At 45.8% G+C, this 26,531-nt stretch overlaps 1 protein-coding gene across 2 annotated transcripts in view; it reads right to left on the bottom strand.

Annotated features, from left to right (window-relative positions):
- Positions 1 to 26,531, bottom strand: part of LOC122559487 (E3 ubiquitin-protein ligase TRIM33-like) — a 110,957-nt gene that overhangs the window by 4,102 nt on the left and 80,324 nt on the right. The window contains exons 9-18 of one of the 2 annotated variants that reach the window (XM_043708986.2): positions 25,018 to 25,301; positions 23,965 to 24,123; positions 21,831 to 22,013; positions 19,446 to 19,581; positions 18,313 to 18,385; positions 17,994 to 18,165; positions 10,751 to 11,088; positions 7,495 to 7,627; positions 4,401 to 4,478; positions 3,771 to 3,923 (exon numbers count right to left, since the gene is read on the bottom strand). In XM_043708986.2, the coding sequence (XP_043564921.2) occupies positions 3,771 to 3,923; positions 4,401 to 4,478; positions 7,495 to 7,627; positions 10,751 to 11,088; positions 17,994 to 18,165; positions 18,313 to 18,385; positions 19,446 to 19,581; positions 21,831 to 22,013; positions 23,965 to 24,123; positions 25,018 to 25,301 (1,709 nt within the window). The remainder of the gene's footprint in view (positions 1 to 3,770; positions 3,924 to 4,400; positions 4,479 to 7,494; positions 7,628 to 10,750; positions 11,089 to 17,993; positions 18,166 to 18,312; positions 18,386 to 19,445; positions 19,582 to 21,830; positions 22,014 to 23,964; positions 24,124 to 25,017; positions 25,302 to 26,531) is intronic. The other variant, XM_043708989.2, reaches the window with a different exon arrangement.

Below are 26,531 nucleotides of genomic sequence, written 5' to 3'. Positions count from 1 at the left end.
CATAGCTTTAAATTAAGGGGGGGTAGATATAGGACTGAAGTTAGGGGTAGGTTCTTCACTCAGCGAGTCGTAAGTTCATGGAATGCCCTGCCAGTAGCAGTGGTGGACTCTCCCTCTTTATGGGCATTTAAGCGGGCATTGGATAGGTATATGGAGGATAGTGGGTTAGTATAGGTTAGGTGGGCTTGGATCGGCGCAACATCGAGGGCCAAAGGGTCTGTACTGCGCTGTATTCTTCTATGTTCTATGTTCTAAACTGTTAGGAGAGAAAGCAGGAAATTATAGACCAGTTAGTCTGACCTCAGTGGTGGGAAAGATGCTGGAGTCTATTATAAAGGATGAAATTACGACACATCTGGATAGTAGTAACAGGATAGGTGAGAGTCAGCATGGATTTATGAAGGGGAAATCATGCTTGAATAATTTTGATGATGTAACTCTGAAGATGGACGAGGGAGATCCAGATGATGTAGTGTACCTGGACTTTCAGAAAGCTTTTGATAAAGTCCCACATAGGGAGGTTAGTGAGCAAAATTAGGGCACATGGTATTGGGGGCAAAGTACTAACTTGGATTGAAAGTTGGTTGGCTGATAGGAAACAAAGTAGTGATAAACGGCTCCATTTTGGAATGGCAGGCAGTGACCAGTGGGGTACCGCAGGGATCAGTGCTGGGACCGCAGCTTTTTACAATATATGTTAATGATATAGAAGATGGTATTAGTAATAACATTAGCAACTTTGCTGATGATACTAAGCTGGGTGGCAGGGTGAAATGTGAGGAGGATGTTAGGAGATTACAGGGTGACCTGGACAGGTTAGGTGAGTGGTCAGATGCATGGCAGATGCAGTTTAATGTGGATAAATGTACGGTTATCCACTTTGGTGGCAAGAGCAGGAAGGCAGATTACTACCTAAATGGAATCAATTTAGGTAAAGAAGCAGTACAAAGAGATCTGGGAGTTCTTGTACACCAGTCAATGAAGGTAAGCATGCAGGTACAGCAGGTAGTGAAGAAGGCTAATAGCATGCTGGCCTTCATAACAAGAGGGATTGAGTATAGAAGCAAAGAGATTCTTCTGCAGCTGTACAGGGCCCTGGTGAGACCACACCTGGAGTACTGTGCAGTTCTGGTCTCCAAATTTGAGGAAAGACATTCTGGCTATTGAGGGAGTGCAGCGTAGATTCACGAGATCAATTCCTGGTTTGGCGGGACTACCTTACGCTGAAAGACTGGAGCGACTGGGCTTGTATACCCTCAAGTTTAGACGACTGAGAGGGGATCTGATTGAGACAATATAAGATTATTAAAGGATTGGACACTCTGGAGGCAGGAAACATGTTTCCGCTGATGGGTGAGTGCCAAACCAGAGGACACAGCTTAAAAATACAGGGTAGACCATTTAGAACAGAAATGAGGAGAAACTTCTTCACCCAGAGAGTGGTGGCTGTGTGGAATGCTCTGCCCCAGAGGGCAGTGGAGGCCCAGTCTCCGGATTCATTTAAGAAAGAGTTGGATAGAGCTCTCAAGGATAGTGGAATCAAGGGTTATGGAGATAAGGCAGGAACAGGATACTGATTAAGGATGATCAGCCATGATCATAATGAATGGTAGTGCAGGCTCGAAGGGCAGAATGGCCTACTCCTGCACCTATTGTCTATTGAGTGCGGAGGAGGCACTTTGAGAGGAATTAGGAAGAAATAGTTGCAGGGTTAGGAGAAGAACACAGGGGAGTAGGACGAGCTTGTTGGAAGTAATTGATCAACCTGAAAATACCAGCCAATTGTTGGTACCTACTTGCAACTCAACAGACATGGGAAATACGGGCACGGCTAAGGCAGGGAGATGAAACAGACCAAAGTTAAAACCTGATGCCACGTGGCAAGATCTGTTTATAGTGACATTTGGGAACAGTCGTCAGCTTCACCCCACAGTACCATTCTGAGTACATAATCCAGGCCATGTCTCCAGTGTCACTTAAAGTGTGACAATGCCAGCGGTACTAGCCAGTGCATAAAACACTAACAGATTCTGTTTGAGAATTGCAACTGTCTGAAAGAGAGGAATATAAATTTTAGCTGCAGCACTTTGGTGACATTTCTGTGACAAGCTAACTTGGAAAATGGTTACCCTTATCTTTACACCTGCAAACTACTTAAAGTGTATATTGCGATCCCAAACCAGTCAGTCAGTCAGTCAGTAACTGCTGTACCCTAATGAATAATGTGTCAAGGAAACAATTAGGAAATAGGTCATTTTTGATCAAGTATTGTGCAAGGACAGGTTAGTTAGTAATCTTAAAGTATAATTAAAGTACCCTCTGGGGAACAGTTATCAAAATGATTTAATCTCAAACTGAATATCAAATTATTATAATTGAGGATAAAACAGAGGTCTTCTGTTCAAATAAAACCAATTATGTCAGGAAGAACAACAAGTTGGACAAAACAGATCAGGCATTTTAGTTGAAATGTATGACAGTGTTAAAATCAACTGAACTTTTTTAAAAAAAAAATCACTCCATTCTCAACAAACGTTGGGGAGTAAATGCCTTCACAAAGGAAGTCCTCAACCTTTGAGGGGTGGTGCAGATGCTTAAAGCGAGATATGTAAAGGCTACTGGAAAAAATATTGCTTCAGGAAAATCATTGCAGCAGCATAATCAGGAACTGTGCTGGTTGTATCAGGACATGTGCAACGTTCTAAATTCGGAGAGAATTACAGGAATTAAAACCTAAACTTCTGGGATAAACTGGCCCACCCCTCTGCTAGTAATCACCATGCTCCATAACTAGCCCACCTTTTCAACCTGCTTCCTCCTCATCCCCAAAATGACTTAGCCCAATCTTCCTTTGTATCTGTTTTCAGAGCAGAAGACAAAACAACATTACAAGAAACAAAACGTCTAATGAGAATGCAGAACATATTGGGACTAAAAAAAAACTGTTAGGTCTTTAAGGTGGCAGCCTCCACCATAGGGGTTTAAAATAAATGGAAGCAGACAGAAAGAATAGACATATTGGTTTTGTTGTTTTAGAACTGCTGAGATTCCAGAACAGTCCTTGGTGGATTGTTAATCCAGAAAGAGGAAGAGAGAGAGAAAAACAGGGAGCTACAGGGTAGAACAACAGTAATTCACACATGTTCAGCATTTTTAAAATAATAAATATCATCCCTGGTGCTTCCAAGGAGCTCAATCAAATAAGCTCTAATATCAAGCCACAGAGCTCATCCAATATCAATAGCAGGGAAAAACTTTGACTTATTAAATCAGGCACATGACCAACAGCGCATAACATATTCCAAGCCCCCTTCTCTCCCGGAGTGGAAGTACGTCACCTTTACCCTTGAAGGGCTGCCAAACGAGACAGCGACAACAATCAGAACAAGTGGTCAGAACTGTGAAAGGGAAAGGGAAATAGTGTGTGACATCTATTAATGACCTTTGAGGCTGTTAGCTTCAAGGGTAGACAGGAAACTAGCAGCAGGGATATACTTGAGGCATTTGAAATGGTTCACAGAAGACAGAATTTCACAAGGAGTAGTACTGGGTGGGGTAAGGGGTGGGTAGGGGTCACATACAGGCATAGGCTTAGGATTGGTTCCAAAGGATCCATGTCATCCCAAGCTGGCCCTCCCTCTCCTATCATGCCCCCATTTTAAAGATTAATCAAACCTGCCACTGCCAATTTCGGTTTCCAATCAACACATGCAATCCCACTAACTACAGAATGTAGGCCATAAACTGGTTTACTGTATTATTGCCGTTACCTCATTGAATTCTTCACAATTCTTAAAGATCAGCCTGATATCACCCACAAACTCCTCGGCCGTATTATAGTGCTGTGAGTGTTGCCTCTGCAGTTTCATCTTCACAGTGCACATGTCCATTGGCTTCTTTATAATCTTGTAGTAGTCAGGAACCTGCAAGAGACAGAGGAGCCTTCTTGAGCTCTCAGTGGGATTAATGGCAATAGGAGATGGAATGGGTGGGCAACAGTGGCTGCAGACTGGCAGACCAGAGGATGACTGTTCTAACCTCACCATCCAATGTGTTTTCCTTCAACCCAGTCCCTAACATGGGATTCCAGCCTCAACCAATGGGGCTATTACCTCCTGCTCAGTAAGAAATACAGTTCTGCTTTTAGAAATCCTGGCCACACTCACACTCACACTCGTCTACCTACAGATTCTGAATGTGGTCAGCATTCCCCACACTGTTGGCAAGCTGGTATAGGCCTCGCCAGATGAACAGATAGATAAATTGCACTCAGTCACAGCTTACACCTCATGGAAAGGTCACTGCAGGATGAAATAGGGCAATGCCTCGTGGCTGCACAGTACACCAGCTCATCCTCAGGGATGTGGAATATTAGAGCAAACCAAAGAAAACCCACTTACAACGGAGGCAGGAACTGGCTCTTGGAAAGCAACACTCAGTTCATCACAGTACATGGACAGCAGCAGGTTCTCACATTTCTGAAACAGAAAATACATCCACCCATCACTCTCCCCAAAGAAAGATCCATGTTCATTGCACCATTCACCATCTAAGAAGTACACGCAACATACTTTACAGCAAATGAAGTATGATTGCAATTTTAGTCAGTCATTGTTGTAATGTAGTATGGCGGCCCATTTGCACACCAGCAGTAGTGTGATAATGAACATGTAATCAGCTTTAAGGCATTGCTGAATGATAAGTGTTACTTCAAATACAGTGAATTCACTCTCTCCTTGGGATGTCTCATGCCCTACTGAAGGGACAGATGGATCCTAGTCAGAGCCTACAAATCTTAAAATGAGTACTCACCTCTTGACTCCCCAAAGCCTGTCCTCTATCTACAAGACACACAAGAGCCATAAGAGAATACACCCAACTTGCCTGGATGGGTACAACTTCAACAATACTCAAAAAGCTCAACACCATCCAGGACAAAGTAGTCAGTATCAGCAGTGTGCAGAGTTTACAAGATGCACTACAGAAATTTACTATGGCTCCTCAGACAGCATCTTCCAAACCCATGACCACCACCATCTCGAAGAAAAAAAAACATCAGATGCCATTTAGAAGGACAAGGACAGCAGATGCATTGAAACACCTGCAAGTTCCCCTCAAACACTCACTATCCTGACTTGGAAATGTGTCACCACTCCTTCAGTTTTGTTGGTCAAAATCCTGGCATTCTCTCCCTAACAGCATTGTGGGTCTCCCAACATCACAAGGACCGCAGCAGCTCAAGAAGGCAGTTCACCCCAACTTCTCAAGGACACCTAGGGAAGGACAATAAAACGCTGGCCCAGCCAATGACCCCCAACATCCCACGAGTGAATAGAGAAACAAAAAAAAAACTAACATTTAATACATTGTAGGCCATTCCGAACAGTTCATCACCTGTTCCACTCCCGGGAATGGGACATGTGCCTTGTAGATAGAGGACAGGCTTTGGGGAGTCAAGAGGTGAGTTACTCATTTTGAGTTAAGAATCCATCTGTCCCAATGGCTCAGTGGTTAGCACTGCTGCCTCACAGCACCAGGGACCCAGGTTCAATTCCAACCTCAGGCAAGTGTGTGTGTGTGTGTGTGTGTGTGTGTGTGTGTGTGTGTGTGTGTGTGTGGAGTTTGCGCATTCCACGTTTGTGTGGGTTTCCTCCAGGTGCTCCGGTTTCCTCCCACTGCTCAAAGATGTACTAGTTATGTGAATGGGCCATGCTAAATTGCCCATACCATTCAGGGATGTTTAGGTTAAGTGCATTAGTCAGGCAGGTAAATATTGGATAATAGGATAGGGGGAATGGGTTTGAGTGGGTTATTCTTCGGAGGGTCAGTGCGGATTTGTTGAGCCGATGGGCCTGTTTCCACACTGTTGGGATTCAAAAAATAAACACTTACAGCATTCAGGATGAGATGTCAAAATGTTGCCAACTAAGCATTTTTAATATCTGTACAACATGCAGAGAGGGCCAATTCATCAATCCATAACTGAACCATCTCCACCTCCACTGCCCTTTTTACACCTCCCCCCCCCCCCCCCCACAAGTCAGTCAACAACACCTTGAAGCTGTTCAAATATTCATTATCACAATAATGCTGGTATGCAAATGGGCTGTCATACTAAAATACTACAAGGCAGAATACATGCAGGAAACACCACTCCCAGCTTGCTGATAAGGCACAAGATACTGAAATTACTGAGTGCACCGAGAGAGAAACAGAGTGATGCTTCTGAAAAGACAGGGTGAAACATTAACTCTGAACTCTCTCCAAAGATGCTGAGCGTCTTCCATCATGTCTCTGTCCTTGTTTCTGGTTTCCAACATCTTGGATTTGTTTTCCTGTTTTAATGGATTCAGAATGTAATTTTTCTGACCTCTGCTCTCCCCCCCCCCCCCCACAAACATTACCAGTTTTCCTGAGGGCAGTTGAGATGGGCAGCAAATGCAGAGCGTGCCAGCCATGTAACAGAATAAAAAAACTGCATCTCTGGCATGAAATGCATGATGCATTTGGCTGAGAGTTCCGACTGAGAACATTGACAAAATGTCCTTTTCTCAGGGATGTAGCTATTAGGAGCCATGGTTACGCCAGCCTCTCTGGAGTGAGCAAATAAGGACCCCCCTCTCTGAACTAATCAACTCAGTTGAAAGTCGCCTCTGCTGCTCCCATAGCCACTACATCGGAAGTTGTGGAAGACCACAAGCCTATACTATCTGGAGAGCATAGCTCCATTTGGATGTTGGGCCCCAATGAAACATTAGTGAACAATATTGGTCCCAGCGAGAATAACTTTCAGTGGGTAGTGCTCAGACACAGGGCACAGGCTGCAGACTTAAGGCATCACTCAGGAAAGGAATCTCACAACTGTGCATTTATCAACTTTTGGCTCAAAGTTACAAAACAGCACAGGAAAGAAGAAGGTGGTATAATCTACATTCTTGAGGCACATTTCAGAACTTTTGGATTCCCAAAACTGCTTAGCAGCCAAATACATACACTTTTGAATAAAGTACATTATTTCAATATAGAAAATGCAGCCATTAGTATGCCCACAGAAGGCTCCTCTGTGTGATAAGGATGAACTCAACCTTATTATTGATCAGGCCAGAAGGAAAAGCTCCTCTTATCTTTAGAAAAGTGCAGGGGAATTTTTGACATCTATCTGAGGGGACAAATAAATAGGTGTCTACGCTTAACATCTCCCTGAAAAAGCAGGGTCCCCGATAGTGCAGCACTCCCTCAGCCAGGCCAGCCTAGATTTCCACATTCAAAACGCTGGAATGGGACTCGAACCCTGATCCTTGTGGGATCAGAGGCCAGAGTGCTGAACATCAAGTTACAACTGACATCACTCGACAATTTGTGAAGATTAAACCCAACATTACAATGTCTTATTTTTTTAAAAATTCTCCTCTTTCACTTCTCAAATTTGGCAACAGGAAAGTAACATACTTAGCTGTGTGGTTTTCCCAGAAACAGTGCAACCACTGGACATACCCTTTGATCGACTGGGGTCATCTCAGAGACTGCAACCACTTTCCTCTTTTCACCCATTTGCCACTGGTCTTCGCAGTCATACATCACTTCTGGGTTCACAGGGTCTCGACAAAATGTGCAGATCCATTCACCGCTAAACAAAATAAATTAACCAACTCAGACTGGTGAGACTCTATTTACTACATCGTCTGGGCTAGAGGCCCTTCAGTCCATCTGCTCAGGCAAGTCTAACATCTCTTTCATGGAATTGAATATCTTCTTGACTAGTTTCAGCTTTGAAGAACCACTTCACAACACTTTTCACTCATGGCTTCAGTCATTTCTTAGTTGTTATGAAGTGTATCTAGTCACTGGTGTGATGTAGGAAATACTACAGTCAATTCAAGCACAACAACATTACGATAAATGGCCAGAGCACTTCCAAAAAAAAAACAAGTTTATAAAGTGCACGTAATGTCAAGGGCACCGGGGAGGACTCGCTCATTCACTTGTCTTAGATTAACTTGCAATTCGCTCTGCTACATTATTTGTCAGGAATAATCTACTCATTATGAAGCAGTTTTCAAAAGGGTAACTTGCAATTGTAACTGATTCAGTGTGCATTTGGTCAATTGTACAGTGAAAATGTCAAAAGGAAATCCAAAAATAGACTTAAAAATTTCCATTTGAGCATTAATGTGTGACAATGAGTTAGCAGTTTTACACCTCTGCTTCCTGGGTTTAAATCACCAAGCCTCCTCTACCTAATGACTGGCGCAGAGGGCTGGACATACAAAACCATTCCTAACTGAGCTATCTCATTGAGAGAGGAACCTGTAGGATAGAATGCAGGAACTGCCAAATGATTGAAAAGGTCCAAACTCCAGCTATGTTACTTTCTATTATCTTGGTAGTTGTATGTTGCAAAGTTAACTATAGGTGTTAAATTATGAAATTAAAACTTTCATTAATTAGTCCACAGAGTCTGATAGAAGGCAAGGAAGTATGTAGTAGTGAACAGCCTTGCAAATTTCAGGTCACTGTGCCTGTTAGGTCATATGGTTTGACTACAAATCTGCGTTCAAGTCAAACTGGATGAAGAGAAGGACACATCAAGAGCTATATTCAGCTTAGTCTTAGAGGCAACTAATGCCTTTGTACCAAATACTGCTATGCATGGTAATAAAAGACATACAGAAGTTTTTGATTTAACTTGACAGATTAACCCATCTTTGTGTGTTCTTGTCCACATAAGAGTTCATTCATAATCTAGTGTTCTAACTCCACCCACAGTGCTATTTGTGCTCAGTGATGTGCAGCTCCATGACACCATTGTAAGGTTGCTCCAGGATTCTGAAGGCCTTACAGAACAGTTCCTCCCAAATCTGTCACACCCACTATGTTCCAAATTACTCTCACTGTAGTTTTCTTTCGAAGAAATCAAATTTGCATTTGAATTAGTGATTCTAGTTGCTATCACTGTATTCCTAGTCAGACTGTTTTCACACTTCTGGTGAACAAACTATAAATCCATAAAGTGTGGGAGTAGAAGGTGGTCATTTATTTAATGAGGTCACGGCTGATCTGATAATCCTCAGTTCCATTTTTCTATTTAATCTACATTAACAGGCAATCCCCAGTCTTGAATATACTTAATGATGACCCAGCCTCTATGGTGCTTTGCAGTGAAGACTTTCACAGATTCAATACCCTCAGAAGAATTCCTCCTAATTCTGAGATGATATCCTCTGGTCCTAGACTCTCCCGCAGAAGGAAACAATCTTTCTACATCTACCATCAAGCCCCCTGAGAATCTTCTACGTTTCAGTAAGGTCACCATTCATTCTTCTCCATTTTAGCAAATACAGGCCCAATCTCTCTTCATAAGACAGTCCCTCCAAAGCAGGAACAAAAGCAGGAGGTTGCTGAAAAAGCTCAGCAGGAGCAGGCAGCATCTGTGAGGAGAAATCAGGATTAACGTTTCGAGTCCAGTGACTCTTCCTTTGAACTGGTAAGGTGGCGGCGGCTGGAGCCTGCAAACTGTAAATACCAAAGCTGGCGTAAAGCGTCAGAGGAATTGCGGATGCAAATGGGCAGGGGCTGGACCAGGGGCGTCAAGGTAGAAGGAGGTGAGTTCTGTGGGGCAGGAGCAGGCTGAAACACTGGGTATGCCTGGGCAGTCCTGTACCTCCAGATCAGCCTAGTAAATGTTCTCTGAACCATTTCCAATGTCAATGTTTCTTTCCTTAGATAAGGGGTGTGTCCAGTATTCTTAGTGTGTTTTGGACAGTATTTTGGAAGAGTGATAGATCAGGACATAGTTGGCATGAGGACACACAATTAGGAACTGGGGTAGGCCAGAGGCTTGTTCTTCCATTCAGTAACATGGCGGCTGACCTGACTGCAACCTAAACTTCACTTTTCTGCCTGCCTCCCATTTCCTCGCTCCATGTTGATCCTGATTCTGTCTAACGCAGTTGGAATATATTTAATGAACCACCTTCCACTGCTCTCTGGGGGAGAAAATTCCAAGCATTAACCATCTTCAGAAGGTGGAAAGAAAAATCATTTCAGGGAAGCCCCTTATATGTAAGCAGTGTTTAAAAACTAGTACTAAATCTTTCCCGTATAGAAAATATACATGTCTCAGTACGATTACATTTCCCTCTTAGTTCATTTGAGTAAAGGACCTTTCCTCACAAGATAACTCATTTATCACAGAAGTCAGCGAGTGACCTTTCTGTGAACTTCTCCAAATGTAATGAGGGGTGTCCCTCCGTATCCACGGGTAATATGTTGCAAGACCTACCGCGGATACTCAAAACCACAGACAGCAGCGAACCCCATCATTTAAGTGGGAAATTTATCTCCCCAGCAGCTGCCTGGAATTATTTCTGGAATGATGTAATATCTTCGGGCCACAGTACACCATGGATAACTGAAACCATGGAAACCGATTCCGCGGATACGGAGGTTTTACTGTATGTCCTTCTGAAAACAAACTACATGCAGTGTTCCAGATACTCAAAAGAAGACCTTGACCTAAGCTGACAGAGTCAATTCTTCAATTGTTCAGCGAAAAAAGTACACAATCAGACTTGCCACATAATTACAGGTCAGAAGTTAGAAATACTGCAGCGAGTAACTCACCTCCTGACTCCCCAAAGCCTGTCCACCATCTACAAGGTCCAAGTCAGGAGTGTGAGGGTATACTCCCCAATTGCCTGACAGGCGAGGATGAGGATGAGGATGAGGATGAGGATGAGGATGTCATTACCTTGGAAAGCTGAGGAGAGCTGGCACATGGCAGACGAGATGAAACACTTTGGGGCACTTCTCACAGCACAGCAGGTCACCCCCGTTCTGACAGACCGCACACCAGTCCTCGTTGGGATCATCCTCTTTCCCATGGTCTCCCCCGACCCGTGCAGGCTTGTGAGATGTACCAGGGGGCTGGGTCCCCCGATCCTGGGAGTCCCCAGGATTGGATGAGGGGGATGCCGTGCTATCTGGAGGGTCCACTTTAGCCAGTCTATCGCGGTGGCCAACTGTCTGCCCGTCTGACACCAACTTGCCGGGCAGGAGAGAGGTGCTGCTGTTCTGCAGATTGGTCAGCTACATGACAGCAAGAATAAGAGGGGTCACCACATAAAATAAGTAAATAGATAAAATGATAGCAATCAGAAGTCAACGTGATGTTTCACAACCATAGACTAAAGGGGTCCATCTGCCTGGGTCACAGCACGATCCTGATCACCGAGCGGGCAGAATAGTTAAGGACAAATCTGCTCTGGATGATCCCCGGTAAGGCTGCCCACCCTCCGAATATCAATGACAGTATTAAGACACAGATCTTCTATAGCAGTGGTTTTAGAAAGAGCAAGGCAATGTCTACAGTTTTAGTCAATAACATGCACAAACAAGTTGGTGAAGAAACCTCACAAAGTTGAAATAAATTAGAACCTATCATTTTTCCAACTTATGATAAAATCTGATTGGTGGTGGTCCTAATTCAATATCCCATTAACAGATTGCTTTCCACCGAATGCCACTCCCTTCTTCCCTAAAATGGGTCCCATTTAAATAAGAATCATGGCCGTGGAGGTGATAAATGTCGCTGGTGTAGTCATTCAGAGATCAGGCTGAAGCACTGTGGACAAGGGAGCAGTTCCCATCACAGCAGCTGCTGGCATTGAAGTTCCATTAATAAAGTCTGGAGCTGAAACCTCGTCTCTGTATCGGTGACCTTAAACCTAATTCCTGGATTAGTGGTGCTGGAAGAGCACATACCCTCCAACGCATCTCGTCCACATCCCGCACCTCTGCCCTCAGACCCCACCCCTCCAACCATAACAAGGACAGAACACCCCTGATGCTCACCTTCCACCCTACCAACCTTCGCATAAACCCAATCATCCGCCAACATTTCCGCCACCTCCAAACGGACCCCACCACCAGGGATATATTTCCCTCCCCACCCCTTTACGCCTTCCGCGAAGACCGTTCCCTCCGTGACTACCTGGTCAGGTCCACGCCCCCCAACAACCCACCCTCCCGCCCTGGCACCTTCCCCTGCAACCGCAGGAATTGCAAAACCTGCGCCCACACCTCCTCCCTCACCTCCATCCGAGGCCCCAAAGGAGCCTTCCACATCCAAAGTTTTACCTGCACATCCACCAATATCATTTATTGTATCCGTTGCTCCCAATGCGGTCTCCTCTACATTGGGGAGACTGGGCTCCTCCTAGCAGAGCGCTTTAGGGAACATCTCCGGGACACCCGCACCAATCAACCACACCGCCCTGTGGCCCAACATTTCAACTCCCCCTCCCACTCTGCCGAGGACATGGAGGTCCTGGGCCTCCTTCACCGCCGCTCCCTCACCACCAGATGCCTGGAGGAAGAACGCCTCATCTTCCGCCTCGGAACATTTCAACCCCAGGGCATCAATGTGGACTTCAACAGCTTCCTCATTTCCCCTTCCGCCACCTCACCCTAGTTCCAAACTTCCAGCTCAGCACTGTCCCCATGACATGTCCAGACTTTTCCTACCTGCCTATCTCCTTTTCCACCTATCCACTCCACCCTTTCCTCCCTGACCTATCATCTTCATCCCCTCCCCCACTCACCTATTGCACTCTATGCTACTTTCTCCCCACCCCCACCCTCCTCTGGCTTATCTCTCCACCCTACTCTCTGCCTTTATTCCTGATGAAGGGCTTTTGCCCGAAACGTCGATTTTACTGCTCCTTGGATGCTGCCTGAACTGCTGTGCTCTTCCAGCACCACTAATCCAGAATCTGGTTTCCAGCATCTGCAGTCATTTTTTTTTAACCCCTTAAACCTAATTCCTGATTGCTGTAAACCAGGAAGTCTGCCATTCTCATCTGGTGAGACCCACTGCAATCGGCTGTGAATTGCCCTCTGAAACAGCCTCAAGGCACTCAAGCAATAAATGTCAGGGATGACCAATGAAAAAAAACATTTTTAAAAACGCTCACTCTCTAACACTAAATGTTCTACCTCCAAGTGCCCTCTGTTGCAGAACAGTGCTTCACGTAAAAGACTCACCAAAAACATCTAGTGGTGGACAATAAAAATCGGCAGCACCGATATCTCAAGGAGTTTTTAAAAGCTGGCTAATTGCAGACAGGGTAATTGGTTTAGTGAGTACTGGGAAATTTGCATTCAGGAACAGTGTTCCTTGGATCATCCAAGATGTCTGACATTGTCTGATTATAGCTTTCTGCAAAAAAACAGCGAGAGTCGTTTTTCATAGGAGGTTAATTGGTTGAAGAGCAATTGGAAACACCTTCAGAACTCAGGACTCCCCTGTTTATACTTTGTCTGCCTCACAAATCAGCTTTCCTGATAGAGATATGTAGTTTGCAATGGAACCTTTCTACTCTTAACTAGAGCACAGCTCCACGTCGCCAGGCAACGTCCATCAACAATGCACAACACCGCGTGTTTAACGTGCTGCATCGCCAGATACAGCCCAAGTAAAGCAGGAGTTGACATCTAAGCAGAAACACTGAACCCTCAAAACATATGCACAATTCCCATATTCAGTAACTAGGATGTTACAGGATTTTGACTAACAGGCATTGGTTACACCTTCCACCACAGACTGCAGCAGTTCAAGGCAACAGCTCACCACCATTTTCACAGGGCAAAAGTGAGGACTGCAGATGCTGGAAACCAGAGTTTAGATCAGAGTGGTGCTGGAAAAGCACAGCAGGTCAGGCAGCATCCAAGGAGCAGGAAAATCGATGTTTCAGGCAAAAGCCCTTCATCAGGAATAGAGGCAGGGAGCCTTAAGCGTGGAGAGATAAATTGGGGGTGGGGTCGGGCTGGCTGGAGAGAAGGTCGCAAATAGGTGAATGGGGGTAGGGATGGAGGTGATAGGTCAGAGAGGAGGGTGGAGCAGATAAGTGGGAAGGAAAATAGGCAGGTCATGGGGACGGTGCTGAGCTGGAAGTTTGGAACTAAGGCGAGGTGGGGGAAGGGGAAATGAGGAAACTGTTGAAGTCCACATTGATGCCTTGGGGTTGAAGTGTTCCGAGGCGGAATATGAGGCGTTCTTCCTCCAGGCGTACGGTGGTGAGGGAGCGGTGGTGGAGGCGGCCCAGGACCTCCATGTCCTCGGCAGAGTGGGAGGGGGAGTTGAAATGTTGGGCCACAGGGCGGTGTGGTTGATTGGTGCGGGTGTCCCGGAGATGTTCCCTAAAGCGCTCTGCTTGGAGGCATCCAGTCTCCCCAATGTAGAGGAGACCGCATCGGGAGCAACGGATACAATAAATGATATTGGAGGATGTGCAGGTGAAACATTGATGGATGGGGAAGGCTCCTTTGGGGCCTTGGATGGTGGAGAGGGAGGTGGTGTGGGCGCAGGTTTTGCAATTCCTGCAATGGCAGGGGAGAGTGCCAGGATGGGGGGGTGGGTTGTTGGGGGGCATGGACCTGACCAGGTAGTCACTGAGGGAACAGTCTTTGCGGAAAGCATATAGGGGTGGGGAGGGAAATATATCCCTGGTGGTGGGGTCCGTTTGGAGGTGGCGGAAATGTTGGCAGATGATGTGGTTTATGAGGTTGGTAGGGTGGAAAGTGAGGACTGGGCGGGGGGGTTCTGTCCTTGTTACATTTGGAGGGGTGGGGTCTGAGGGCAGAGGTGCAGGATGTGGATGAGATGCCGGCATCTTCAACCACGTGAGAAGGGAAATTGCGATCTCTGAAGGAGGCCATCTGGTGTGTTCTGTGGTGGAACTGGACCTCTTGGGAGCAGAGACGGAGGAATTAGGAATATGGGATTGCATTTTTGCAGGAGGTAGGGTGGGAAGAGATGTAATCCAGGTAGCTGTGGGAGTCTGAGGGTTTGTAAAAAAAGGTCAGTGTCATGTCGGTTGTCATTAATGGAGATGGAGAGGTCCAGGAAGGGGAGGGAGGTGTCAGAGATGGTCCAGGTAAATTTAAGGTCAGGGTGGAATGTGTTGGTGAAGTTGATGAACTGCTCAACCTCCTCGCGGGAGCACGAGGTGGTGCCAATGCAGTCATCAATGTAGTGGAAGAGGAGGTGGGGAGCTTTCACAAGGGCAACCAGCATGGGCTTGCCAGGCATCTCCATATAATGGAAGTGTATTATTTTTAAAAATTAATAGTCAATTCTTGGAATATTTCTCTCAGTAAATTAGATTTTCCTTCATCTCGCATATTCTGTATATGAGCACTACATTATGGTACAAGTCTTAACTTTGCAACTTCTCATGAGTAAGACTGCCACTTGGTTGCCCCAATACAAAAAAGGTAATTCTGCTACTGCCCTCTCTGTAGGGTGTCTAACCCATGCTATTATGAGTGCCAACCAGAAAACTGCCGAATCTGGTGGAAATCCCAGCCGGTGATAGCTATCTAGATTTTCAACCAAGGACCTCAGGTACAGAGCCAGGATTCCACAGTGAGCACACCACGCAGTAATGAACAGGAGATGAAGTAAACCATGAGACCAACCCTATTCATCCTGGAAGCCAGTAGGTTATAATCGGAAGGGAAGATTGAGAGACAGAAAACATTACAAAAACAAGTGCGTTTTCAGAGCAAATCTAGGCCTCAAAATTGCGCAGCACTTGTGAAGGGGGAGGGAGGGAGGGAATAACTTGTTTTTAACTCTAGATTTGTAAATATAATTTATAAAATCTTCTAAAAATGAATCAAGTATAAAACGTGAACCACTGGTGTTGGGAAAAATGAAACCCCAATTACAAGAAAGATTTCTGAGTGGTAGCAAGTCAACGTAGTTACTTTATGAATGACAATGTCTAGTGTTGTCGCAGAAAACCACGATCACTCAGACTATCAAAGGGCCTCACAGTGTCACAATGACCAGTGTTAGGGACAGAGCGAGAGACCGGCAGGCCGAGAGGCCCAGAGAGAGAGAGAGAGCGAGAGACCGGCAGGCCGAGAGGCCCAGAGAGAGAGAGAGAGCGAGTGCGCGAGAGACCGGCAGGCCGAGAGGCCCAGAGAGAGAGAGAGAGAGAGCGAGAGACCGGCAGGCCGAGAGGCCCAGAGAGAGAGAGAGACCGGCAGGCCGAGAGGCCCAGAGAGAGAGAGAGCGAGAGACCGGCAGGCCGAGAGGCCCAGAGAGAGAGAGAGAGCGAGAGACCGGCAGGCCGAGAGAGCGGCAGGCCGAGAGAGCGGCAGGCCGAGAGAGAGAGAGAGAGCGCGAGAGACCGGCAGGCCGAGAGGCCCAGAGAGAGAGAGAGAGAGAGCGAGAGACCGGCAGGCCGAGAGGCCCAGAGAGAGAGAGAGAGCGAGAGACCGGCAGGCCGAGAGGCCCAGAGAGAGAGAGAGAGAGCGAGAGACCGGCAGGCCGAGAGGCCCAGAGAGAGAGAGAGAGCGAGAGACCGGCAGGCCGAGAGACCGGCAGGCCGAGAGACCGGCAGGCCGAGAGACCGGCAGGCCACATTGACAATGTGGGTAAAGCATGGAGAATGTTGGTAATCTCAGCAGCTGAAGTATAAAGGCTAAAAATTGTTCTGCTGAAAATTATCGTACTCTCTTTAAGGTGAAACAACTTCTTCCATTCTCACAACAGTATTTCACTAACCACAAACTCCCTTACAGCAGAGTTATTTAACAAGATTGTAAATGTTATGACTTTGAGCTTGAAACTAGCCTCATATTTCACTCATTTGCCTGAGAACTCATTTCTGATCACTGGTCTTTGTGATGTGTGTTAAACCACTCTCCCCCTCTCACATTTTAGCATCACAGGCTGCATTGCCAACTTAATCCTGTTGTAATTAAAACGTACACATCAGAGGTGGATAATTGAGGCTAATTCCAAACATGCGCATAGCATTTTTTGAGCAGACAAATGTGCTGAGGGAGCAGGGAGAGGGTTCTCTTCTGGACCTCAGAAAATGGGACCATCCTACATGCCAAATTAACTAGTATACTGCGTTTACCATATACAGCACCACTGAACCGGTCAGGATGCCCCACAGCACTTTACACTGAATTAAGTAGATTTTTGAAATGCATTTTGAAGGACACTGTGGTAAAGTAGGGAAAACAGCAGTCGATTTAGTGATGCCCAATGGAAGGTTCAATATTGGCCAGAACATTCCAGAAAACTTGCCTCCTTTTCTTCAGCGTGGAACACAGGATCTTTTACCAGAGGGTCGACAGAGCCACAGTTTAACAGGTCATGCAGAGAACAGCTCTTCTGCAATGCAGTTTATCACAATGGCTTAGAAAGTAAGAGAAAAGGGCCATTAATCATGCCCTCTTGAGTAATATCAACATTCATGAAGCTGAGGGAAGTCATTTGGTCAGGAGGCAGAGGGAGGAGGATAGCGCAGCAGATGAAACTTCAGTGTGAAGTAGTGAAAAGTGGGACTGAGCTAAGGGAGCAATTAAAAGGTGGAAGACAATAACATCCCGAGAACAGGAGGAAAAGGAGAGATTAAGAAACTGGAAGATGAAAAGCGAGTGGAGCGGAACAAGGTGGTAGAAAGCGGCAGGTTCAGGTTTAAGGACAAATCTCAAAGTCAGTCACAAGGAGGAAAGTTGGCCCTCTAGGTAGAGGCATTCCAAACATTGAGAAGAACAAAAACAATCCAAAGACCCTGCATGTTTCCTCTCCATATCCTGGTAGTTACTTGACAAACAATAAATGGGAGTTGTCAACTAATTGTAAATTAATTGATGGAGTTTGATTGGTACAACAGATCAGACTTGAGATCAAAGGAACTCGAAGGCCTGAGTTCAAGTCCCACCTGCTCCAGAAGTATGTTGTAGTATCAGAACAGGGTGATTATGACAAGAAATGGAAAGCATTTGGAAGCAATCATTGAGCCACGGTCCCGATCTTACAATCAACAACCACTTCAGACCGTTATAAAATTATATTATATAATATAATAACGTTTTAAAAAGCTATTGGAAAACTCACCAAAAGAATGGTTTAAATAGTGCTGACTGGATTTTTCCATGGTTAAAAAAAAAGAGCTGAAACTAACCTCACAATGGTCAGTATCTTCCTCCCCAGGCTCTTGTTTCACGACAATGATGGGGAAATCACAGAGGTCATCCTCAGTCACGGTCTCCTGTTTGATTTTAATGGGTTCCAAGCGAACGACTGGAGTCATCTGCTGGGGCTCTGGTCTCGAGAGCCTACTCGATGAGGTGCAACTGAAACAGGGAGAGAGAGAGAGAGAGAGAGATAGAGAGAGTGTGAGATTGAGAGTGTGATAGGGAGACACACCAAGGAAATTAAGGCGGGGAGTCTATTCAGAAGGCAGGGTTCATTTATACAGATGGCCAAAGGCTCACACTCACCTGCCTCTGCTACCAGTGCTGGAGGTGCTGGATGTACGTCCTGGAATGTGGACATTGGTGATGGTCACTGACCCTAAGACACAAGAGAAAGCAGGGTCTAAATGACAAAGAACCCAACACAAATCCAACCCTTGCGCCCATCAATGCTTGATTAAACGTGGCCTCTCTGATATCAGAGTTCACGGCTGTGAGGCCATCGAAATCCAATCTGATCATATCCTCCCTGCAACATCCGACATGGTGCTGTGTGAACCAAGACAAAGCCAGGCTTCAATTCAATTGCATGGAATGCTCCAAGGCATTGGACAATATGGAGCCGTCACAGTCAAGTCCAAGTCTGAGCTCGTTCAGGAAACGGATTCCAGGAAGTATGTGTCTCTCACTACCAAGACGGTTTTTTTTTTAAAAAAAGTCCTTCCTGCGAACGCGGACATTTATTGCCCACCCTAAATTGCGTAAGGAGTATTTTAGAGTCACCCACACTGCTTGGGCCTCGAGTCACATGTAGACCAGACCAGGTAACGGTGGCAGATTTCCCTCCCGAGAAAAGGCATTAGTGACCCAGTTGGATTCTTACAACAAACAACATGAGGCTAGCTATTTACTCCAGAATTTTTTTAAACAATATTTAATTTAAACTTCACCAGAACATTAGCCCTGGTTTTCTGGATGCCTAGTCCTGTGACATTACCACTATGCAACTTAAGGCTCCTGTAATGCATGGTTTCAGACAGCAGGAGCACTGTGTTGGACAAAGGCAGAAGACCAGCCATTGGTGCAGAGCTCTGTGCAGGACCTTAGCACAATGCCCTCGTCACCAAAATCAAAGTTCAACAAAAGGGTGACAGGGAGGATGGCATGACTGACAAAGATGGCTAACTGACTGCAGCTTTACTATTGAAATCAGTGACCTTCGGAGACTTTTCCCCCTTAATCCTCAAGAAAAAACAAAATTACCATTTTATTCAGAAATATTACTATAGGCACACAATTACAATGTGCGACATTGCAAATTTGCCTAGCAGTCCCACCTGTATGAAAATTCTTCCCGTCACACCCACTGCTACTGAACATGTGCTTTCGATGTATGTACACTGAGCTCCACCCTGTGGATAACAGCGGCACTGATTTACCTGAGTGGCCAGGAGAAGGGATGGAAGGGCCAGGGGAAGGGTTGGTACTGGTCGCCGAAGGTCTTGCTGCCACACTATTGCCGTTCCGCTCTCTGGTCAATAAGCTTTCCAGCAACACTGACCCTGCATCATCCAGCTGTAGTTCCAATGAGAAACAAAAAAGGGCACTGTTCAAACATTCTGCTCTTAAGTATTTCAAGCGCTTAGATTACTCAACAGTTAAATGATTGATGACTGAGGCAGTGGACACCTAGTGGTAACAGACAAGTGAGACTAGGGCGGCACTGCTGCCTTACAGCACCAGGGTCCCAGGTTCAATTCCAGCCTCAGGTCACTGTGTGGAGTTTGCACATTCTCCCCGTGTCTGTGTCGGTTTCCTCCGGGTGCTCTGGTTTCCTCCCACAGTCTAAAGCTGTGCAGGTCAGGTGAATTGGCCATGCTAAATTGCCCGTAGTGTTAGGTGCAATAGTCAGAGGGAAATGGGTCTGAGTGGGTTACTCTTTGGAGGGTCAGTGTGGGCTGGTTGGGCCAAAGGGCCTGTTTCCACACTATAGGGAATCTAATCTAATCTATGACAAGACTAAATTGGTGTCCTCCGACACTAACACTGTCTTGTCATCTACCTCAAACACTTAAGTAGGACCTTGCTGTGTACAGATTAGCTACCACATTTCTGATATTACAACAGTGACTCCACTTCCAAAGTGGTCCATTGGCTGTAAAATGTTCAAAGCAGAGATTATGGAATGTGCTACATAAATGCAAGGCATTCTCCCTATTTCAGTTTTGTGGTGGTGATTCAGCCTTTCAGGAGTCGTCTCCTACATGCCGGAGACAGAACAGGACTGTGCAAATGCGAATCCCTGAAAATAATTTACCCACAGGCAGTTCCTAATGGTATCGCTCACAGGGGAAGCAAATGATCTGCACTCAAAATGTGAACCACAGTGAACTTTCAATGGTTGAAGTCCATGCAAAATATGGGTTACATTGCTAAGTGCAAAATGACAATGAACGATTCAAGGAAAGAAAAAGTACGGCTTTTGTGAATTAGAAATCTCTCCAACTCAGCAGCAGGGACAGTGCTCTGCTATTGGAACATTTGTTCAGGGGGATGAAAAAAAAAAGAGGGAGGGGAAAAAAAAAGAGGGGAAGAAAAGAGAGGGTAAAATGAGAGAGAGGGGGAAAAAAAAAAGATATTTTTCTGCCACTATCATTTGTAAAGCAACTCTTCCTTCAATCTACGTTCAGCAGCCCGGATCACTGGGCTCGGTAAATCACCCACCTCGGGCCCAATGAGAGAACCCAAACTACCACGGAGAGCCAGCACCAACTGCTTAGGGATTGGAAAAACTCAAAAGTCATGAGATCACTGAATTCCTCCCTCTCTCCCCCCATTCCGACATTCCATAAACTCTACGTCATCGACAAAGCTTCTATGCACTTGTCTTAATCTCTCCCAGTGTGGCACAGTGCCAAACTGTGTTGGTTTACTGCCCTGTGAAGCAATCAGAGAAACATCCCAGAGGTGCTAAATAAATGCAACCAGCTCCTCCTCAAGCACTTTAAAGTTTCCAAGGCATCAAAAACACACCCAAGGAAGGACAACCCCCAAAACAGCAAGCTCATTCCACACCTGCAAACAATCCTGTTCTTCCAACTAGAACAGTGTTCGGTAGAGGCTGGATTATCCCTCGAGTGGCTAATTCCTCTTCATTCAGAATGCACACCTCAAGGAATCCCAAAGGGAAGGCAGGCATTGTACCTTGTACAGCCTTCTTTAGGTAACTCAAAATAACTCATCTCGTACAACAGTAGTAGACTCGCCAACCTTAAGGGCATTTAAATGGTCATTGAATAGACATATGGACAAGAATGAAATAGTGTAGGCTAGATGGGCTTCAGATTGATTTCACAGGTCAGCGCAACATCGAGAGCCGAAGAGCCTGCACTGCGCTGTAATATTCTATGTACAGACTAAAAGAGCAGCCACTGGGGATTGCAGGGGTCACTGGTAACTGTGAGGAAAGGAATGTTGTCTGGGAGACCATTTGAACACCCTACTTTCCTTGGTGCCATCTTTGACATCTATCTGAACCAAGAGAGCCACCAGACAGAGTTTAACATCTCACCTCTCCATGGCTCAACGAAATGCTGTCAACATTAGCAAGTGATAGCCTGATATCAATATAGTGCACATGCAGAGCTGGTATATCAGTAATGGATTCAACCTGATAGACTTAGTTTGGGATACCCCTTCAGCGCCAACACTGTACCAACCATTAAAGTTTCCCTTTAGGCTTATTCGACACCCACCCCTAAGCTCTCTCATCCTCCGAGTCACACCTTGGCGAAGGGCCCGGCGCGTGGTGTGGTCGCTTTTACCTGAATCTGAGGTATATCGGGAAGGCAGGAGAGATGCTCAGGGTTGGTAACAGCTGGGAGCAGCTCAGTCATTGGAATCAGGTGTTTGGAAGCCTCACTTGCAGTCACAAAGAGCATTGAAGGGTAAGAGGGGGCTGTCGAGCTGGCTACTAGGAAGGGCCTCACGTTTCCAGGATTGTAGTGCTGAGAAAGACAGTGGGGGGGGGAGGAAAGGCAGAAAATGCAAACAGTAAAACATACAACGACGGCCTCAAATGTTACTCATTCACAGTGACCGTTCTCAGTTGTGCTCCGTGTGCAGCACTCTCCCTCTGGGTCGTGCCTCAAACTCGCAACCTCGAGACACTGCGGTGAAGTGCTGAGGGTGTGCTGCATTGGCAGATGTGCCATCCTTCACACTATAGCGCTATCTACTGGTCCTATCGAAGTGAGGGGGGGGGGTACAATAACAATCCAGTATAGCTAGGCCAGGAACTCCCCTGACCAATATTCCTCTCATCCAACACATCAACCATGACCCGTCCATCACATTTGTGGAACTACAAGTGGCAGAAAATGGCTGCTGCACTGGTCTGCTTAACGTTTGCACATCCAAAATAATTCAACATGTTGAGAAGAATTTTCAGACATGTATTCACGTCAATGCAAATTCTCTTCTGTTAACAGGAAGGTTGGAATTAAGTAAAAAGAATTCATTTCACAAGGTGAAATCCCCCTTTTAAGCAATGGAATTCTCTCTGCTCCAAATCACTCAGTCTATCTCCGATGTTAATTGCCAGTGGTCCATATCCCTGAATATGCTCTTGCTGAAGAGGACTACAGTTCCCTTGCTTGGTTGGCCAGACACACACCCACACACAGCTTCCTGTAGTTAAATCCTCCTGGATGAATTCAAGAGACAAGGCGGACCGGAGCACTCGAAACAATGCGAACATTTAAAATGAAGCACGATGTTTATGAAGTCTTGGTAAAAGCTGGGTTTTCGAACAATGCTAAACTCAAATAAGTCATAAACTGCCCGTCAGATCAGGGAAGGCTGAACTGATATGGTGACTTTAGCAAGAACCACTGCATGGTGACGTTATGGAAGTACCTTTTATGTTGCCTTGTGTCAGAATAAGTAGCTGCTTTGAAAACAGGTGATTAGAAGGGTGTTTTATCCCTTCTTACGGCTCGTCATTCTGTTTCACAATATCCCTTCACCAGATTTCCACCAGCTCTGCCACTTTTATTGAAACTTCATTCCCACACAGCATTTTAGCCTATATGACCATGTAAATTAGGGTTAGGCCTCCCATTCCTTCAGCTTGCTTTGCAGGTTACAGAAAACAGGTGGGGTTTCCCAATGCAATTCGATATCAGAAGCAATCCACAGTAATCTAGTTCCAAACCATTCGACCCAACTTTCCAAAACAACAGCCAACTTACATTTATGTAGCACTTTTCAGATAAAAAGTAGAGAGAGTGTAACCAGACTGAAATGGAGACCAGGGCACAGCAGATATTAATATAAATGGCAGACATTTGGAAGTTGTGTCAGGTTTCACTAAGACCATTAGTGATAGGAGCAGGGGTAAGCTATTCAGCCCATTGAGTCTGCTCCCCCAGCTTACCAAGATGGCGCCAAAGCATGGTGACTCGTTGCGAGCTCCCTACAGCAGTTCTTTTTCTTACGTATCTTCCAGTAGTTCGGCTCTTTTCAGTTCTATTATCCTAATGCACTTTGTATGGTATGATCTGCCTGCACGCAAAACAGAACTTTTCGTTTTTCCTAGGTACGTTTTTTTACTTTATGCTTTAACAGGATGAAGGCGTCGCTGGCTAGGCCAGCATGTATTTTCCATCCCTGATTGCCCGGAGAGCAGTTAAGAATCAACCACTTTGTTGTGGGTTTGCAGTCACATGTAGGCCAGACCAGGTAAGGATGGCAGTTTCCTTCCCTGAAGGACATGTGACAATAATAATTCGAATCAAGCAAAAAAAAAAAACTAGGAGATCATGACTCATTATTTAACTACACTCCCAGCTATCCAGCCAAATGTGGAACATGGTGTACAAGAATTTAATACAGACAGCACTCGGTCATTGTAACCTCATGGCTCCTTCGGGTCTTCCTCTGGCTGACCTGTCCTACCTGTCTCATTAGCGGGCTGGTAGCAGCGATGTGTTGCTGGGGCCCCGTCATCCTGACGGTGTTGGGAGGCATGCGCATCTGCTGGGCCGGGGGAGGGGGCACGTTGGTGTTGCTCCTCTGCAGGCTCTGGAGGCTGATCAGGCGAGGCGGCTGCAGGGACTGAGCAGACAGGAGCATAAAATGAGGTGAGCTTTGGCAATAACCCTCCTGCCAGGAAAAGTACGTTCCCGACTGCTTCCAAACATCCGCACTCAAAACCGGAACCCAGGCAGACAAAACCCCGTTTCATGAAAAGGTGTCATTCTCATCACATTTAAAGCGCTCTGTTAATTCTGAGCTGTGACAAGTACAGTATCTCAAAAAGCCTGACTTTAGGTATTGAGTCAGGTCAAAGGTCACATGGACTATGGGATAGAGCAGAGCACAAAGTGGTGCAGCCAATAACTCGCAAGGAGTCATCCTGTGCCAAGGTAGAGCCCAAATTGTCCATCTAGGTTACTCTAAGTCATTTCACACAATTAAAACGGATATAAAACATTTTGGATAACTTGGATTTTTAAATGTCTGGATACAAGACACTGTTCCTGTCCTTCCCTCCTCACTAAAAAGGTATTGTGAAAGGAATCAAAGAACACTGTGGCTAATTTTAAAATATTTTCATAGCAGCAATTCCTGGCAGCCTGGGAACTTTCCCATAACAAACAACTGACCAAATCCAGACCAAGGTGAATACACTGGCACCAGGTAATGGTTCTCATCTGAAGAGCCAGAGCAGGTGCAGCGGGCTGAATGGTCTCCACCTGTACTGTTTCAATTCTGTTATGCACAATTTCTCGCTAACATCAAAGTGCGGATGTTACCTGTTCTCTCTCACTGGCAAGTCAGTAAAACAGTGCCAAGAACGGGCTGGTGATCATACATCCTGACCATAAAAGTCAGGCAGTCATTCAGGCTGGAAGAACACCAGGTGTCACACGATCCAAGCCCTTTGAAGCCAACGCTGGGAGGTAAGCTCCTTGTGACTTAGCCAGTCCCCTCACGACGAGCACTCACCTGGCTGTTGGGAGACAGAGGCGGCTGCTGCTGCTGCTGCCCTAAGTGGGGGCCTGGAGGCCTAGGCTGCTGGGCGACTGGCAGGATAGGCCTCATCTGGTGCATCCGCTGCTGAATCCTCTGAGCCATGACCTGCTGCTGCATATGCTGGAGGCGAAGCTGGGCCAGGTTAATTTGGCCGTGCACCTTTGCTGTGTTACTGTCCTGGGACTGCATACTCAGCCCCGTGGGCACGTTCGGGCCACTACTGGAGGCTGGCGGATTCTTGTCCAAGACCAAAGAACCTGACAGGAGCGAAGGGAGGAGGAAAACACATGAATCTTCTACTTTAGATCAAAGCACTCGCAACTGCCTCCATCGCCTCTTTATTTAAGGGTGAAACGAATAAAAACAACAAACACCGACAATGCAGTTTGCTATCCCCACTTTAAAGCCAGAAAAGAAAAAGGGAAGCATAAAAATAATACCTAATTAAATTATAAACAAAAAACAAGAATTAGACCACTCAGCCTTATTAGCCTATTCTGCCATTCAGTAAGACCATGGCTGATCTCATCTTTAATTTGAATTAAACAAATGATTTGCATTTATATAGCTCCTGTCAGATCTGGATATCAGCATTTATTGCCCATCCCTAATTGCCCAGAGGATGGTTAAGAGTCAATCACTTTGCTGTGTGCCTGGAGTCACATGTAGGTCAGACCAGGTAGGTTTCCTTCCCTAAAAGACATTAGTGAACCAAATGTATTTTTCTGACAACCAACAATGAATTCATGGTCATCATTAGAATCTTTCAAAGACTTTGTTTATGGAATTCAAATTCTGACGTGGTGGAATTCGAACCTGGGTACCCGGGCCACCAGCTGAGTTTCTGGATTAACAGTCCAGCAACACGGTGGCACAGTGGTTAGCACTGCTGCCTCACAGCACCAGAGACCCGGGTTCATTTCCTGCCTCAGGCGACTGTCTGTGTGGAGTTTGCACATTCTCCCAGTGTCTACGTGGGTTTCCTCCGGGTGCTCCGGTTTCCTCCCACAGTCCAAAGATGTGCAGGTTAGGTGAATTGGCCTTGCTAAATTGCCCATAGTGTTAGGTGAAGGGGTAAATGTAAGGGAATGGGTCTGGGTTGGGCTGAAGGGCCTGTCTCCACACTGAGTAATCTAATCTAATCAAATTAAATAATACCACTAGGCCATCGCTTTCCCCCTTCCCATCCTGAAGCATCTCACTAACAGTAAAATCACTGGCTAACTTTCCTGTAGTGATGTTACAAAAGATTAGCTAAGAGTGGGTCATTCTGCTGAGTCAGCTTCACTCTTATTCTTTTGAGCTCCCCTCATCCATCCCTTGCTCCATTATATCCTTACCTCGCAAACTAAAAATTCCTTCATTCTAATTATTCTAGCAAATGTATTGTGTTTAAACATTAACCAAGTACCTGGGGATAAGCTCCTCTTCATTCAGTGCCACAGAGTTTATGGCACACACCAAAGAGGGCCTCTGCTTAAAGTTCT

The sequence above is a fragment of the Chiloscyllium plagiosum genome, unplaced genomic scaffold (assembly GCF_037043375.1).
Source record: "Chiloscyllium plagiosum isolate Xiang-an unplaced genomic scaffold, Cpla_swu_hap1 HiC_scaffold_19, whole genome shotgun sequence".
Taxonomy (NCBI): Eukaryota; Metazoa; Chordata; class Chondrichthyes; order Orectolobiformes; family Hemiscylliidae; genus Chiloscyllium; species Chiloscyllium plagiosum.
This window is presented reverse-complemented; position numbering and strand designations above follow the sequence as displayed.